This window comes from Colletotrichum paranaense (genome assembly GCF_030867605.1).
Source record: "Colletotrichum paranaense strain IMI 384185 chromosome Unknown Scaffold_2.1, whole genome shotgun sequence".
Classification (NCBI taxonomy): Eukaryota; Fungi; Ascomycota; class Sordariomycetes; order Glomerellales; family Glomerellaceae; genus Colletotrichum; species Colletotrichum paranaense.
The window spans coordinates 1,421,015-1,437,761 of record NW_026848960.1 but is presented as its reverse complement, the minus strand read 5'-3'; the positions used below and the strand labels follow the sequence as shown (position 1 = coordinate 1,437,761).

The 16,747-nt window shown below is 52.2% G+C and overlaps 6 protein-coding genes across 6 annotated transcripts; 4 read left to right on the top strand and 2 right to left on the bottom strand.

The window, feature by feature from the left end:
• Nucleotides 1-506: 506 nt before the first annotated feature.
• On the top strand, nt 507-3,092 carry CPAR01_02365 (fungal specific transcription factor domain-containing protein; the record flags this gene model as incomplete). The annotated part of the gene is made up of 1 exon (XM_060486653.1): nt 507-3,092. The coding sequence occupies one exon, from the start codon at nt 507-509 to the stop codon at nt 3,090-3,092; it is 2,586 nt and encodes an 861-aa protein (XP_060353981.1).
• A 4,511-nt stretch (nt 3,093-7,603) lies between these two features.
• CPAR01_02364 (Methyltransferase domain-containing protein) lies at nt 7,604-8,218 on the bottom strand (the record flags this gene model as incomplete). The annotated part of the gene is made up of 1 exon (XM_060486652.1): nt 7,604-8,218. The coding sequence occupies one exon, from the start codon at nt 8,216-8,218 to the stop codon at nt 7,604-7,606; it is 615 nt and encodes a 204-aa protein (XP_060353980.1).
• A 730-nt stretch (nt 8,219-8,948) lies between these two features.
• Nucleotides 8,949-9,215, top strand: CPAR01_02363 (uncharacterized protein; the record flags this gene model as incomplete). Its single annotated transcript, XM_060486651.1, has 1 exon — nt 8,949-9,215. The coding sequence occupies one exon, from the start codon at nt 8,949-8,951 to the stop codon at nt 9,213-9,215; it is 267 nt and encodes an 88-aa protein (XP_060353979.1).
• A 782-nt stretch (nt 9,216-9,997) lies between these two features.
• Nucleotides 9,998-10,876, bottom strand: CPAR01_02362 (uncharacterized protein; the record flags this gene model as incomplete). Its single annotated transcript, XM_060486650.1, has 1 exon — nt 9,998-10,876. One exon carries the CDS (start codon nt 10,874-10,876, stop codon nt 9,998-10,000), a length of 879 nt encoding a protein of 292 aa, XP_060353978.1.
• Nucleotides 10,877-12,098: 1,222 nt separating this feature from the next.
• CPAR01_02361 (cyclohexanone monooxygenase) lies at nt 12,099-14,105 on the top strand (the record flags this gene model as incomplete). The annotated part of the gene is made up of 1 exon (XM_060486649.1): nt 12,099-14,105. One exon carries the CDS (start codon nt 12,099-12,101, stop codon nt 14,103-14,105), a length of 2,007 nt encoding a protein of 668 aa, XP_060353977.1.
• Nucleotides 14,106-15,707: 1,602 nt separating this feature from the next.
• CPAR01_02360 (uncharacterized protein) lies at nt 15,708-16,298 on the top strand (the record flags this gene model as incomplete). Its single annotated transcript, XM_060486648.1, has 2 exons — nt 15,708-16,215; nt 16,282-16,298. 2 exons carry the CDS (start codon nt 15,708-15,710, stop codon nt 16,296-16,298), a joined length of 525 nt encoding a protein of 174 aa, XP_060353976.1.
• Between the last annotated feature and the right edge of the window lie 449 nt (nt 16,299-16,747).

Sequence of the window (16,747 nt, the reverse complement as noted above, 5' to 3'; positions counted from 1 at the left end):
GCCCTCTTTCGTTTTGACTACGGCTGCTTAGCATCTTGCTCGCTGTTTGCATATATCATACAAGCTGGCATCCTCTCGACGGATCACGAAGAGTCTACACGCTAATCAAGCTGCTGCGTAACAGATGCCACTTGGTGTCAGCATCTTCGACAGTTGTATCAGACAGCACGGCAGCCGGGCCTCTTTCTTGTCTTCTCTGCAGTCCTGTACTCGGAAGGCGGAGCTCAGACAAGCAAGTCATTGGACGTTAGGAATCTAGCCGGCTTTGGGTCACACAGAGCTACAGCACAACGGGTACGCTTCAACATCGCCAAAGATAACCGCTGTGCCCTCGTTGCCCGGACGCGAAGAGATACGAATCTTGGGAAGGCTCAACCTGTAGAACACGGCACTCGCTCTCCCGGAGGATACCGTATTGCGCACCAAAGAGTTTCCTCGGAACACTTAACCGTGTGTTGGGTCCAGTACGGCAACCTTCCAACCGCAGGACTCGACAAACCGTCTGTATGTTCGTGGAGCGCCGTTTGCCCACCGTCCACCGACTAGGGGAGCCTGTGGAGTCTTCTTTGAACCAGACTCACGAGCACTGGTCCGTTGAACCGCGCTCCGCCATGGCTGCGTCGTCGCACAACCCATATCCACGATCTCCTAATCCCTCCACGAGGTCGTACGACTCATCTTCAGTCTCCTCTGCCACATCTCCGAGACAACCTGCCCAGTACATCCCGCGAGGTCTGATGAACACTGGAGCGAGAACAACTGCGGCACCACCTCCTCAGCCCATTGGCATCCCACCTCTACCGCCAATGAACCAAAACGCCTTTACGCCTTACACACCAGTGACTGCTGGCTCAATGATGGGCCGCGACTCTCTGCCATCGGCCGATTCCGTGGCAAGCACACCTGGCCCGTCAACAGCTTCACTACCCCCAATTTCCCAAGCTCAGAAGAGGGCGTACAGGCAGAGAAGGAAGGACCCGAGCTGCGATGCATGCCGTGAGAGAAAGGTCAAATGCGACGCTACAGAGACAACGAGTTGTTCGGAGTGTTCAAGCCGCAATGTCAAGTGCCAATTTACAAAAGAGACTAACCGACGGATGTCCTCGATCAAGCAGGTGCAGGACCTAGAGAAGCAGATGGAACGCCTCAGGCGGGACAATCTCAACTTGAAGAGAGCGCTCCAGGAGCGGGACGGTGCGATGGACGTGGATCCGGATGGTCTTGAGCAGTTGCCCCTTCAGCTACCGGAGCTAGGAGTCGAGATCAAGCGAAGAAAGCGGCCAGCCCCTATTCACGACTTGGCGCGGGCAAGATCGAATATGCGCATTTTCTCCAGAGGCATCTGGAAAGCACCTGCTCAGTACCGCCAGGCACCTTCGACGCCATTGTTTGATCCTCAGAGACCAGACTTGCCTCCCAGGCAGACGACTGACCAGCTCCTGCACACGTACTACGGCTCCGCGCACACCATGTTCCCTATCCTTCATTGGCCAACATTTCAGCTGGGAGTCGAAGACCTCTACAGAATCGGCAACACGAAGTCTGTGCAGCCGGCATGGTTATCAACGTTCTTCGCGGCTCTGGCACTCGGCAGCCTATTCACCCAGGATCCCCATCGCGCATTCCGGGCGGCGGAACTACTGGAAGTTGCCAGGGGCATGATCGACCCTTGGAACAACGACTACGTCCTTGACAACGTACGCGCACTGCTTCTCGTTACTCTCTGTCTCAACGAGATGAACCAGAAGTCTGCTGCCTGGACATGGCTGGGCACGGCAGTACGAGCTGGACAAGACTTGGGATTGTACTCGGAATCCGGACCGTGGCCTGTGATTGAAGGCGAAACGCGACGGCGGGTATGGTGGACGATCTATATACTGGACAGAAGTCTGGCTCTCGACCTCGGCCGCCCGGTGCTAATCGACGACACTGACTGCGACGTGTCGCTCCCGGCCCCGGTGGACGACCATTATATTCACGAGGGAGGCATTATGGTTCCTCCCGGCCGCGAGCCCCTGAACCACTCCCTCTTGGCTGTTATCAACGTCGTCAGGTCATATTCTTCTTTGAGCAAGACACTGGCTGCCCCGATCGTGGTGCCCACCAGGCTCGCAACCTTCGAGACGCACTTCAACGCCTGCCATGCACAGTTCCCTCAAGTATGCGACACAGCCAGCACAGGGCAAATATCGCCTCACCTCCTGACGCCCTACACCTACCTTCTCCACGCTCGTCTCGCATTACACCGCCACAACCTGGCTCCGACTTGCCCGTCCGATGTACGTCTTGCTGCCATGGAGCAATGTACTCACATTGCTCTTGAAACAGCGTCGCTCCTTTCGCGTGCAACCCCGACCCTTGCCGACGGCGCTACTGCTCTCCTCACCACCCACACGTTCCGCTGTGCCCTCTTTCTCCTTCTGGCAGGATACTGGGACCATGCAACGACGTGTCTGCGTGCTCTAGCAACCATAGACTCGAAACGCGATGTTGCCATCCCCTGTGGACGATTCCTCGCCTTCTTCGTATCTACACTAGGCACAAAGCGCTCCGAGTATGCGGCATTTGTCGCCCGCACGACGCCTCCGAAACCATTTGCCCCACCTCCTCCACCCCATGGCCGTTCCGGACCTACCCCGCTGCAGGAGGCTCTGATGCAGGATGAGGAGCTCCTGGCATATGTCAGCGCCGATCTGCAGGCGGCGCCAGACTCGGCTTGGGTCTGGGCCGGTGGCGAGCGCGAGGCCATCCTCTCCCCGACCTCCCCCGGATCGATCACAGCTTCTGGCGGTGCCAGCAGCGGGCTCTTCAGCGCTGAGCAAAGAACTGGCTTGAGCGAGGAGGAAGTCAAGGAGTGGGGAGGGTGGGAGCGCCTTGAGGCAGCCTTGCGAGGGCTGGCCTCGGGCAACACTACGCCCACGCCGACATCCGCGACTTGGACATCTGCTCTACCGGCCGGGATCAAGACCGAAGGCACGCCGACTTTACCGAGCATAATCCCTGGCCCCGGCGAAGGCAGCAGCACCAACAGCCCAACAACGAGCACCAAGGGCCGGCCCCAGGACAGGTTGAGCATCGCAAACATAATCTAGAGAGAGGCAGGGGTTCAGAATCGAACCCCATGCTCTCTTCTTGAAGCGGCTCAATCTTGCATAGCACGGGGCAGGCCGGTAGATCGGAGCCCTATCCATAGGGGTCCCCAAAAGCTGCATAACAACCACTTCATGATGTTTCATTACATCAAAACAAACACTAGGCAACAAATCATGACTGTTTACGAACGTCACGGAAATGAAGCCATGCATACCATGTCGGGCTCCTACAAATGGGTCTTTGTCATGATGGCCCCATGACAGCAAGCCGGATTCAAGGAAAGAATTCCGATGTACGATAATGTGTTGACGCAAGGGGCTTAAAACGCCTTCTTCACTCAACTTCTCTCTCATCAACTTTCTTCTATTGAAAGATTTACTTTGCTCCGATCATTCCTTTTTCTCTCTTTTTTCCTCCCATCATTTGGATCTCAACAAACTCTGAGCGGGAGTAGCCATACAGGCCCCCTCAAACCATTCGTTAACACCTTAATGTATGCACCATCTTAACAGCAAGAGGCGAGAAAGGGTGTAGGTACGGAAGTAGGCCAGAAGCTTATTCCCGGTTGCTTTTTTTTTTCCTCTTTGTTCATGGGCCGGTTCGCTGGATGACCGCGCCTGGGTAAAACAAAAAAATGGATATGCAAACACTTCAAAAAGAAGAGGGCTATGGCATAGGGATGGTTTTTCGTAATGGGCGCGGCACAGCGAGGAGGGGAAGGAGGGGATGGGGAAGAGGCCGGGCCTTTTTTTCCTTTTGGTGCAATACCCAGCAGAGAGGATGAATTGGGGCTGGAATCGGTCTGATTTTTTTTGTCTATATGGCATATCGCTGCTTGTTCATCATATTCGTTTTTTTACCATTTTTTTGGTTGTTACTGTACCACAGGCTTGCAAAAGGGGGGGTTATGTTGTCGTACGGAGAGTTTGGGGGAAAAGGACGAAAGTGCAATTACACCCGAAACCTTTTTTTCTTGCACAAAGGACACTTTTTTATGTATAAATGAAGCAAGAAATGAGCCGGAGGGGCTCGCAGAGGCATGGTACTCGCGAGTTTCTGTCTACTACAGGCCATGATGAACAATCCTTCTTCCCCTGGGGCCGTTACTGGATCGTGACGAATATGTTGATATCTGGAGAAGTTGGATGGATTCATCGTTTGCAGTGCCGGGGGCGAGCAATTCTGGACTAATCGCGAGGGATCTCCAATGCCTAGTTACAGCGACCTTTCGGGCTACACAATTTTGCAGTTCGAGTCGTCTAGGTGGTTGGCAACGTTGGTAAGGTGTTGCGAAAGCTGGCGAACAGCCTCAGGATGGTCTCCGTGAGGTCATGGGATTCAGCGTTGAAGATTTGGCTACCGGCAAACGAGACAGGAAAGAAGGAATCTCTCTATGAATCGCAGCTTTGGAGGCCACCCCCACGAACTCCCATCTAGAACACCATACCCGTCAGAATCGCAACACCACTGGCAAGGCAGGCTTGGCTTCGCAAACATCAACAACGAGCTTTCTCGGCAGCAACTCCGTTCCAATTCTCTTGGCAGCATGCCGGCTTGGCGACCGCTCTGCCGGCTTGTCTGTCCCCCTCTTCCCAAGTTTCCCCTTCTCTAGCCGCCATCGATAACTCAAATCATCCTGTCTAGGTACTCCTCGCCACCTGTGGAAACGAGGTTCTTCCATACCCATGTGATCGTCGGGTTGTCTTTCACATCCCGGGCCTTCCCTGGGAGAGAAGGAGAGGCGCAGGCGGGGGCTTAAGTCTGGGGTTTCACCCTTGGAGGGTTCTTGGGAGAAAGGTGATCTCGCGCTTCTGACAAGAGCTGGTGACACGTGTGTTGTTACACTAGGGACCAAAGTGACAGTTCACGGATCGTGGAGATGGATCCTACGTAGTTGGTTACACTGGGTGGGCGTGTCTTTCTCTCTTGAATCGCAGTGCTGCTGCGCCTCTTTTTCTCTACGTCTTGAAGAGAACCTGTCCGCACCGACCTCACGGCGGACAGCTTCATCGCGTGTTTCTTGAGTTTGACGTCGGTGACAGGTCTATCCCGTAGCACGATCTACAGAGTACGTAGGAGGGGGACTGGGGCGGAGGAGAGGGGTTACTACTGAGACTGTAAGGGAATTGGGGACCAGAGAGCCCGGGAGTACACAGGAGGAGAATTCACAGACGGAGGATAGGGAGGGGAGGGCTCGGGGAGGGTGGTATCGTCTTCTCTAGGCGTCGCTGGGATGGGAGGCTCGGTGATGCTACGTGACCACTGTGACACTCCAGCACCACGAGGGGCCCGCGAGCGAGCGATTGAAGGTAGTAAGCATCACCCTACTCTACTATACTGATCCCTCACCTGCAATGTGTGATGGTGGTGCCCTGACTAGTGAGCCAAGTCTCACGGTCGTTGCGGGAACCGGAGGCAGATGCGTGTCATACTTGACACAAGGATAGCATGGGGAAACCTTCTTTTCCTCCTTCCCTTTTGGCATCCAAAGCCAAGTCTTTCTGGTCAAGGATGGGTGATGTTGCCCGGGCATGGGGGGAGGAGAGGGGAGGAGAGGTTTGCCTGCATTCTACAGAGCCTCAAGACTTTGTTAGTCCGGCTCAACCTTCCGCAGCTGTCCATCTTGAAAGTTGCACATCCTCCACCACATGTCTTTCCAACGCGAACAGTGTCGAGATGATGAGTTCCAGTTTTTCCCCTTCTTTGGACGGGAATTCCCCGGTGCCATGTGTCTTACATTGCTTGCACTGACCAAACTTCAAGGTCCTCCGGCTCGGCTGTCATCTTCCGCCCGTCCTTGGGGGCGGAAACTGTCCGACTAAACGAGAACGAACCTCACGGTCCCTTGAACCCCTCCGCCTTCCATTTTTCCCACTCGCTCAGATCTCTCTCTCCCCCGCCCGCCCACTCACTCACTCCCACCCCTTGCTCGCGGTACCGGGTAGAGTCTACACTAGAGAAGGGAGGGGAGGACCCGCTAGTTTAAACTTGGTGATCCTCGGGAGGCCGGGCCGGCGATGATCGTGACGGGGTTGATGCTAGAGGATTTGCGTCCCGGGATGATCAACAGCATCTATCCCAGCTATCCTAGCGTGCCTTTTGGCAGATTTCAGTGTTTATCTCGCTTACTTCGAGGCCTGGACCCTTGATCGTCGATATCTACGCTCTGACCTTTGGAGGTTTAGTGATGATTGTTGTTTTACCAGGTCGCTTAGGTCGTTTGCGATGCTGGGCGCTAATGTGTGTACGTGTGTGGAGGGGAAGGTGGAGACTGGAGAGAGAAGAGGGGGGCTGTGAGGTTCTCAAAACCCCTGTAAGAGTGTTGGGAGTTGTATTTGCCCGCGGATTACCTCTGCACGGGGGCGAAGCGTGTGAGAGATGGTGATTGTTACGGTCATAGTCAGCTTACCTTGCCGACTTCATCTAGGTCAGACCAAGATCCTGCTTTTGTGACCTTGAATGAATACCGTCTCCGTGTCGCAAAGGCATCGACTGTGCGATACGCACGAATAATGTCGACTTTGTGGAGGGATGGCCAGTTGTCGCGTGTTCGTATCAGTGATGGTTCATGAACCATGAATATGGGTTTCGCGCGTATTAGTGTGCACCCAATGGCGACAACGTTTGTCACTTCTGCGATCGCGTTGGGTCTTCTTCTGGATTATGAATTTATCTTTATGAAATCAACTTGCTAAAAGTATGTTTCGTTTCCTTTTCGGCCAATGTTATACGGGAACAAGAGAGATGGTCGCCAGAAAGAGAATATCTTCAATAAAAAAAAAAAAAAAAAAACGAGGAACAATAAAAGAGAAAGAACCCGAAGAGTGGCTTTGCCAATCGCGGTGAGGATTTGAGCCTCACGCGGGGGTCGAACCCGCAACCTTGAGATTAAGAGTCTCACGCTCTACCGATTGAGCTAGCAAGGCGGGTCTTGTGCATTTGTTGATTGGGCAACCAAATTAGGAAAATAGAAATCTTTGCTTCTAGGCACTCGAGCGGCGCCGGCGACGTATTCAAGCCGAGCGTTCTATTGTCCGTTTCCCCGGCGCCGAGGGGGCGGGCTCGGGAGCAGCCATGTGCGCTGTCCAGAGAACGCTTCGAAATGAAAGGTGAGCCACTGCCTCGGGCGTCTTCCAACTGCTCGTGAGATTGCTCTCAAGACGCTTAGCCTGCTAGTTCTCTCCCATGGTCTTTGCTCTGGTGTTGTGCTTTGGCATCTCCGCCGGGTAAGGCTAGCGAAGGAAACTGTAATGAATCTTGAGTCTTGAAATTCCGGCAGCTAAAAATCTTTTGACTTTCCAGAATCGGCCAACTTGGGCTGAGGGATAGTGTCTGGGCTTCTAGATGACCTGCTCTCAAGTTCCTGTATCTCTGTAGGTATGATGCAATGAAGACTTGTCTGACTGAAATGGTTCTTAGCAACGGTTACTGCCGATTTCTCACAGCCGTAAACTCCTCTAAGGGAGCTCATAAGATCTTTCGTTGAACCTTTCCGGACTATCCCTTAACATCACCGTACTTGAAGAATAACCATGACCGCACGCGCTCCACGTCTATAGTCTTCCAATTGGGCGCTCAAGAGATTCACTTTTTCCAGCTTGTCAAGAGAGGTCACCTTTTCCTTATAGCCATTCTTCTCCCACACAGTCTCGTACACAGTTGCGACAACGAATCCGCTAGGGCGAACAATCCTAACAAACTCGTCAAAAGCTTCGGACCCTACATGACCCTCAGTCATCGTACCGACGCAGACAACGACATCGTAGTAGTCAGAGGCCTGGGTCAAGGGCTGGGAGAGGTCTGTCGTGCTCAAAGACCGGTATGCACCAGATCTCTCGGCGACCTTGAGCATTCCTTGACTGAGGTCTACGCCATCTATCTGCGTGGCCCCGAGCTTCGCGAGATTGACTCCGACAAGGCCTGTTCCGCACCCAGCGTCTAGGATTTTCGACGTTGCAATAGCAGACGGACCGACATACTTGACGACCTGCTCGCTGGCAAGGACTGGTGCGACGTAATCTTGGTCTGCACCTAGCAGGTCGCGATTGTAATTTTCGGCCCAGTCATCGTAGAGGCATCTCGTCTCCGCGATGCTGGTCAAGTTCAAAGCGCGCTCAATAGACATGCCGGCGAACAATTATCGGCGATGGCCTCTTTCCTGGGTAGTAGATGACCAAAGGCGGGAGCTTAAAAATGTGATGAAAACGAGTTGGTGGAAAGTATCGTCCTATGCCGTCAAGGATGTCAAACGTTGTGTTAATAACAAGTAACATTCCAACACCAAGCGAGAATGACGTTGCGTAGCGCATCCAACAGGTTGTAACATCATGCTGATTGGCGCTGCTATCGATCTGAGCATGTGTTGAAAGCAGATTGTCAACTTCCTACTTAGTAAGGTTGGTTCACTTTAAGATCCTCTCCTAACCCCGAAATTGACTTTGCATGTGGGAGCCGAGTTAGCGCCACCATATGGCTGGCTTTTTGCTTACTGACTCTTGTGCCGGCTCTTCGGACTTTCGGAGTATGCGGGGTCGGTGTGTCCGAGGCTTACATTGGACGCTGCCAAAGGACTTTCGCACTTTGCGACAAGATGGCGATCTAGGGGGGATTTGGGAACTTGTTTTGCTTAACTTATAGTAATTAGAAATCATTCACATGTGTTCCTGTTCAACATCAAACCTGGCGTACAGGTCGGTTCCATAAATACCAAAGCCACCCTTCCAACCAGATGTCGTTCCTATTCACAAGAAGTTACAGTTCTCCATCAAAGACAAGAAAAAGCTCTTATTCGCATCAACAAACCTCCTATACATTGTTCACAAAATCTTGCTTGGCACCTCACATCCTTCACAACCATGCCAGTCTACCCAAGAAACCAGAGACCCCTCCACGCGGCCCTCGCTGCAGACAGACAGCGTGCTCTCGAAAAAGCAAAGATGAAGGCTGCATCAGCCGAAAAGACAGACGACGGCTTTGGCGGACGTAACGATTCGAAGACGCGAGACAATATGGAAGTGGTCGGCACTAAGAAAGCTAGAAAATGGCTCGGCAGCTTCCACATAACCTCGAAGACCTCGAATGAGAACTCAAAGCCTCGCACATCAGACTACCAAAGCCTGTAAGGAGCACACTTTGTTTACGATGATGATTCGATCTTCCATCAATTCTGGGAATCGCGTGCGACACGGATTCTTTCGACCAGTCTGGTGATGCACCAACGGTCAAAAGTTGAAGTCACGATCGCAAGCACTCGACAGACGACCGCATTTGACCAACCTGTAAACGAAGACCCTGAAATCTGCGACAGCATCATTGCGTTATCACAATGCTGCAGTCAAAAGTAGTTACATGGAATCATACAAAGAACGACAGAAGGAACATCAAGGTGTTCAAGGGCGTGGTGACAAGGGCCACGTCATTATGTTGGCCTTGGTTATTGAGACAGGGGTAACCGCGTTTCTTTCATGGCAAGGAAAGTCAGCGGCTGGGGCTATGGTCTTTTGTCTACGAGCAATATTTTCGACTGTTATTCTGTGCAGGAGTTACGGGAAGGTGGCCAGAAGGCTAGCCGCAGCAGGCGTCGGTGTAGGAGTTTTTTGTTGCTGATTTATCAATCTATACCCCTATCTCAGGTTTCTCTATCACCAGGCTAATGTCCTGAGAACAAATTTACCACTGTAGTTCTAAGATGAAGGTGCCTGTAGAACCAAGTCTCTAACAACATGCTACTTATCAACTGGGATGGAATATGTACCCAAAACCACGGCAAGCCTTCTAGTCCATGGAGCAAGCCTGCCTTATCACTCTCGCCAGTTTCTCCTTCAATGGATTTTGTCTTGCATCAACTCTTCTACAACCATATCGATCAGTTCTGTACGCCAGTTGGCAGATGGGTTGGCGATTCCTACCTGGTTCTGGCGACAGCCAACTCTCGATCCAAAACCCCATCAGGCGCGAAGTGTTCGTAGAAGCCCCTGATACTATTGCCAATCCCGTCAAGTCCTAGCATCCTGCCGATACTCTCCAACCCATACTTTCTCATGATTACTCGACTCTCCGGACGAAGCTCATCTTCGTAGTATCCCCAGGTCTCCTCGCGCGGCCGCCAGCGGACTGTTGCAAAACTGCCAAATGAACTTCCAGAATTCTCATCTTCGTGTTCGATCGTCCTGTCGTCATAACCAAAAGAGTCCTCCCAAGTGTTCTCCAGTCGGTCGATGACGATGATGCTGCGGGAATACCACTCGTTGTTAAAGTCTTCGGGGAGAAACCAGAACTTGGCGTCATCAATGTCGTCCATTACGGCACGGTTCCGAACTTCGTGCCCGTGATGATCAATGCATGCTTGTGCACGCTCTTGGTAGGTCAGGTGGGACGGAAGAGGGAAGCAAACAACCTCTATCCTGTCCCGTCCCCATTCGCGATTGTGACGCCTGGCGCGACGAGAGAGAGCGTGCGCCATCTTTGCGGCCTGGGTTGGGGTTGCTGTTGGGGTGATATCATAGACCGCCATACCAAAAGGGGCTTGTCGCTGGTACGAATAGTTCCAGTCGTCTGGCTGAACGGTTGTGGGTTTCGAATATGCTGCGAAAATCGGAGTGCCGTCGTAGCTCGGTGCAGGGGTTACTACTATTTCGATTGTAGTGAGCTGTTTACGCCTGAGTGGTATCACTGGTGCGTGGTGAAGTTGAGGTTCACTTTCGTCGCCGTCTTCGACGCCCTCATTCTCTGAAGGAACGTCCGGGAATGGGTCGTAGGAGAGCCGCTCGCAGGCGCGACACATTGTTGCATCACAATACTTTCTGATGTTGACTTATTCAGACTCGATCAGGAAGCAACATAACATTCAAGCTGTGCGATGACGATGGGAGAAAATTTCACAGCAGTGAAAAAGGAGACTTTGTCCCAAGGCTCATGGGCACAAGTACTGGTCCCTAATTAGTGATGGAACGAGTAGGGTCGGCGCTATCATGAAGTGGGGACTGATGCCTAGGGCCGGCGAAACATTCACGATTGACAGCGGATCGAGGATTAGCCACAGTCTACAGTAATTGATCGTAGATCGACATATCTGTAGTTGAGTACGGTCTCTTGGATAAGCTGGGGAGTTTTATGCCGTTGCCATGCCTGAACTATGGCAGGCGCAAATAACAAAATTTTCATAGAGAGACACAGATTCCGAGGAAATCATGTAGGATTAACAACAAAGACCCGCCAACGTCACCGGGAGTAATGAGACCGATACGCTACGATTGAAGAGGAATTGGTTCCAAGTCAAGAAGAACCATCGTGATGTGGTATATCAAATTGGAAACAAGCATGTTTTTTGTTGTAAGCCTGCAATAAGCCTGCAACCTGCTCCATGAGTCTCTTCTTGAGATAGAAACTTTCAAGACCTCACTGTCGGATTGGAAGTCCAATTCAACCTCGAAGGGCGGCCGCGCAGGGACCAACCACCTACAGCCCCTACTTCCATCCCAGCTGCCCATCCGACCTACGCTTGTTCGTGTTCCTTTGACACACTACGCAGAATTACCCAATACAGTCATTCTGACATCTCCGTCGCCCACGGAACTCATCGGTTCGAATCAACTACCCTGCGAAAGGGATACCAACACTCACACACAGCCAAATCAGTGATCCGGCATGTCACTAGATTGGCCGATTGGTCAAAATTGCAGGCTAAATGATCTATGCACTTGTGTGGAAAGCGATGTCGGACTTGTGATGCCAGTATTCGTGCGAACGCTTGCAGCTTGTGTGATCGAGGAACGATGGCGTATCGAAGGCCTTGTAATGGCGTGCGGCTTGCCTTATCATCCAAACGCGGGCCAGCAACAGCGGCGAGTATATGAAGTCAAAGCCAGAGATAATTTGATCGAGATCAAGGGGTGAACAAGTGTGATTTTTGTAGTAGTTGTTGTACGTAAGTTTGTCACTGCCACTAGTCTCACATCACCTCTTCCATTCGACTCAATTGAAGAAGCTCAAACGCGACACAAAATATGTCGGCACCCGCACCGCAAGACCCCGTCTCTCACGTTGACGCCAAAAAGCTTGAGGCTGTCAGGAGGAAGTATGCCGAGGAAGCAGAGAAGAGGCTGAGACCAGAAGGCTCTGCACAATTTCAACCCCTCAACGAAGCCTCAGAGGATCGACTACACTCACTTCTCGATGATCCGTGGGCGGATCACGCAAGACTGAATGCCAAACCATCGCCATTCCGCGATACCAAGTATACCCGATTTTTCGTTCTAGGAGCCGGATTCGGAGGCCTACTGTACGCGGTAAACCTCATTGAATCTGGTGTTGCAACCGCAGACGAAATACGAATCGTCGATGCGGCTGGCGGTTTTGGCGGGACTTGGTACTGGCATCGGTATCCTGGACTGCACTGCGACCTCGAGAGCTATTGCTATCTACCTCTTCTTGAGGAAACTGGTTACGTCCCGACCAAGAAGTACGCCCCGGCCGCGGAAATCCGACGATATGCGGAACTCATTGCGTCGCGATGGAAGCTTGACGACAAGACTCTGTTCCGGTCTGACGTGCGTAGTGTGCAGTGGGACGATAAGAAGGAACTCTGGAATATCAGTCTCTCTGAGAGACGTGGTCCTGGAGAACCTGTGATCAAGCAAGAGATCCAGGCACAGTATGTTTACCTGGCCGCGGGTGTTCTCACAAAGCCACAAGTGCCAAAGATTCCCGGTCTTCTTTCCTACAAAGGGGATATATTCCACACGTCCAGATGGAACTATGATGTCACCGGCGGATCTCAAGAAGATCAAACACTCACCAACTTGCGAGACAAGAGGGTCGCAATAGTCGGCACGGCTGCAACGGCCATAGGAGCAATCCCCACGCTCGCCAAGTTTGCAAAGAAGTTGTACGTGGTGCAGCGAACGCCGGCCTACGTCAAGCAACGCGGTCAACAAGACACGGACCCCGAAACTTTCAAAGCTACAGTCGCGAGGAAGAAAGGTTGGCAATTCGAGAGACAAATCAACTTGAACCGACACATGACAAACGCCATCTTGCCAGGCCAGTCCAATCTGGTCAACGATGGCTGGACCGATATGCCAGCCTACTCCGCAGTCATGGGTTCGCCCGCCCATGGCATCGTCAATCCCTCCCCTGGGGACCAAGACCGAAGGGCCACCTGGTTCCACGCCTTGGACCTGCCACATATGGAACGTGTGCGCGCTCGAGTCAGCAGCATCGTCAACGATGAAGCTACCGCGGAGAAATTGAAGCCCTGGTACCCCTCTTGGTGCAAACGTCCAACATTCAGCGATGAATATCTACAGGCTTTCAACGAGCCGCACGTACATCTCCTCGACACCAACGGCAAGGGACCATCTCACGCCACAGAGAGAGGCATCGTCGTCGCCGGTGAGGAGTATCCCGTCGACGTCATCATCTTTAGCACAGGCTATTCCGTCACCGGTGGTCGCACGGGAGGCAGTCCAGCAGAACGAGTCGGCATCGAGGTTCTCGGACGTAATGGCATCTCATTGGACGACAAATGGCGTCGCAACGGCGCTGCCACACTGCATGGATACCTCACGAACGAGTTACCCAACCTCTTCTTCTCTGGTACGTCTCAGGGTACCATCACGGGCAACAATGTGTTCATGTTGGGTCTCATTGCTCGACATGTCACGTACATCGTCTCCGAGGCTGAGAAACGAGTCGGTGCTGGTCAAAGGGCCATCGTCGAGGTGACTCGAGAGGCAGAGGAACAGCACAGTCTGGAAGTTGCGAAGAGGGCCCCGTTCTTTTCATCGCTTGCGGGATGTACCCCGGGATACTTCAACGGACACGGTCAAGCGGCCTCAGACGACCCTAGAGAGAGGGCCAAGCAGGCACGGGGAGTCGTGTGGGCTGAAGGTACGGTCTCTTTCTTGGAGTATATTGGTAAATGGAGGAACGAGGGAAAGTTGGAAGGGATCTCCATTTCAGCGCGACCTAGACTCGCGGCGCATGGCAGTGACAGATTGTCTAAGCTTTGATGCAGTATCTACTAAACCTAGGTCTTAAGCATACTCAGCCATTATGCTGTTAAGGCAGTTCAGGTGACTGAAATTGGATTCATGGGAATTGAGGATAGAGAATTCTGATGCACTATCGAGCGCTCGCATGATGAGACAAGCGTAGGGTCAGAGGTCCATTGTAGTCTTGGTTCACCCCTGTGAACAGCACAAGCATAAGTTATCCTTGTAGCTCTCAACCTAGCTTGATTAGAAAGCCCAGTGAGATAGTTGACACTCCAATGGGAGACTTTAAGCATATTTCAAAATGTAGTATGCAATAGTTCACATGTATCGAAAGATCTTCCAACACTGGCATTCGCCTGCGATATACCTTTGTCATTGTTGTCACGATTTCTACGAATCAAAGTTTGAAACGTAGATAAAATTGATTCCGATTTTGAGTTGACGATTCCGACCCGACACAATATGTCTGCCTCCAGGTTAAACATCAAAACACTCTGACCTCTCAGCAAAGCGCTCTGTCCACTCGTAACTTTGTGGGCGTTGAGTCGTGCAGCCGGCATGCTATGATACAGTGATCTCAGGCAACAGCAGATAATCAAAAAGAATCTAGATCACATGTGCGGTCTATAGAATCGAGACGATGACGGATGTAACCGCTATTACTTGATATCCATCTGGTGTCAAAATGGCGTGACGTCACGGAAAGTATGCAAGATATTGGATGCCGGACTTCAAGCTCGAGTCGAGTCGACTTTCCAATGACGCCGCCTCGAATCTCGGAGTTTTCATGAACTCTGTAGCATGGTGAACTCGAATATCTGGGAGAAAGAGATTGAAGAGCGACATCAGGACTCATCACATAGGCTGGATGAAAAACATGCCTCGGATTACTTCGGAACAAGCTTGGCGATGACTTTGTAGGTGTTCTCGTAATCAAGCTGTCGATGAGCTCGGACTCGGTCATTATCAGCACTTCGAAATGATGTTGAATATCCTTTCAGACGAAAAGAGGCGGGCTTTTCCAGAAAACCGAAGGTACCGGAAGACTTTCTTGTAAGTCGAGCCTCGGTCCGGCTTCAAATCAAGATCGAAAAGGTATCTCAGGAGTCATCACTCCGCCAAGTCCGATGCCCGCAGATTTCGTGTTCGCATGTTAAACTTGCTTTTTCAACGGAGTATAGCGGAGGTGACGGCAATTTCAAGCTTCATCGAGATCAAAACTTTGGGACGAGGACGGAGATCAACGGACATGATCACTGCTGACTTGAAAAAGGGTGTAGAAAACCCAAGTATAAGAATTTGGCGCAACCCCCTTTACCAACTTCAACTCTTGGGAATACAGATCCATCACATCTCTTCACCCATCTGAAAAGCCAGTGACAGCACCCACACCCTCATCCTCCCTGTCATCATCGTCAACAAACCTGTTTCCAACAAATCATCATAAACAAGCATCCAAAATTCCCGAGACTCCCGCCAATCTAAACTCTATCCACGCAGTCGGGACACCCGCACCAAACTCCTCGCACCCGGATCCCTCGCAAACTCAATCCTGAGAAACACGCTTCAGCCATCTCACTCTATCCCACCGATCCTTGTTCAACCCCTTCACACATAATGAAGACCTCCCACCTCTTCCTCCTCGCCACCCCCATCCTCGCAGCTGTAGCCCCAGCCACTACCGCCGAACAGTGCGGATCCCTCGGCGTAATGACATACACCGCCGCATCCCTCGACACCTCCGCCGCCGGTGGCAATGGGGTTGATCCCGCACAGATCCGCACGTGCCAGGACCACCCCCTAGGCCCGGCCCCTCGACCCGAACACGCCGTCGGACCCCGTCCTGCGCCCGCAGACAACAAAGTAGGCGGAGGAGCCAACTCCACCACCGTAAACCGCTGGGGCTGGGGCTGGGGCTGGTGGCACGGTGGCGGCGGCGGCTGGGGTAACTGCTGGGACGTCGATCCGGGCGACTACGGCTGCTCGGGGGGCTACTGCTATAAGGCGTGCGACGGGGACGGGCGGTGGTGCTGGACTGCGCGGAATAGGGGGTACGGAGACTGGCAGACGTGCGATAGAGATTCCGATTGTGCAAATTTGGATAATGTTGGGTGCGGGAAGGGGTGTAAATCTTGTGGGTGTGGGTGTTAGTTGAAAGCCTCATCGCTTTCGCTTAGATCTTATCATAAAGTCTACTGTGGTTTGTGATGTGTCATAAGGCCGGGGAACGCGACTGAGTTCTGGTGTTTGGGTTATTGGTATTGTGCGTACTTAGTCTGGTTAGTTCAGTCTTATTAGAGCGGCATTGATTAATGACTTTGGGATTTCCCCTGCTTGTGATCGGTCTGGGCTATTGATTATGACCTCGTTTTTGCACGTGTCATCGTTGCTTGGATGACCATCTCGTCCCAAGAGTTGACATAACCGGACGCGGCAGCGATGCATGCTTGACGTTGATCAAAAATCTGTCACAATCACAAACCAGGATAAGAAAAATCATTTCAGATGGAGCTGAAGTCGTCCTCAGTCGCAGCTTGAAGATCACATAGAGATAGCGAAGTTCCATTGGGTTAGGGAAGATGCCATTACTCTCACCTCGTAGATGATGGCGATTTTCTATTCTGATCTCGATACACCTCAACATGATGAAAGCAAAC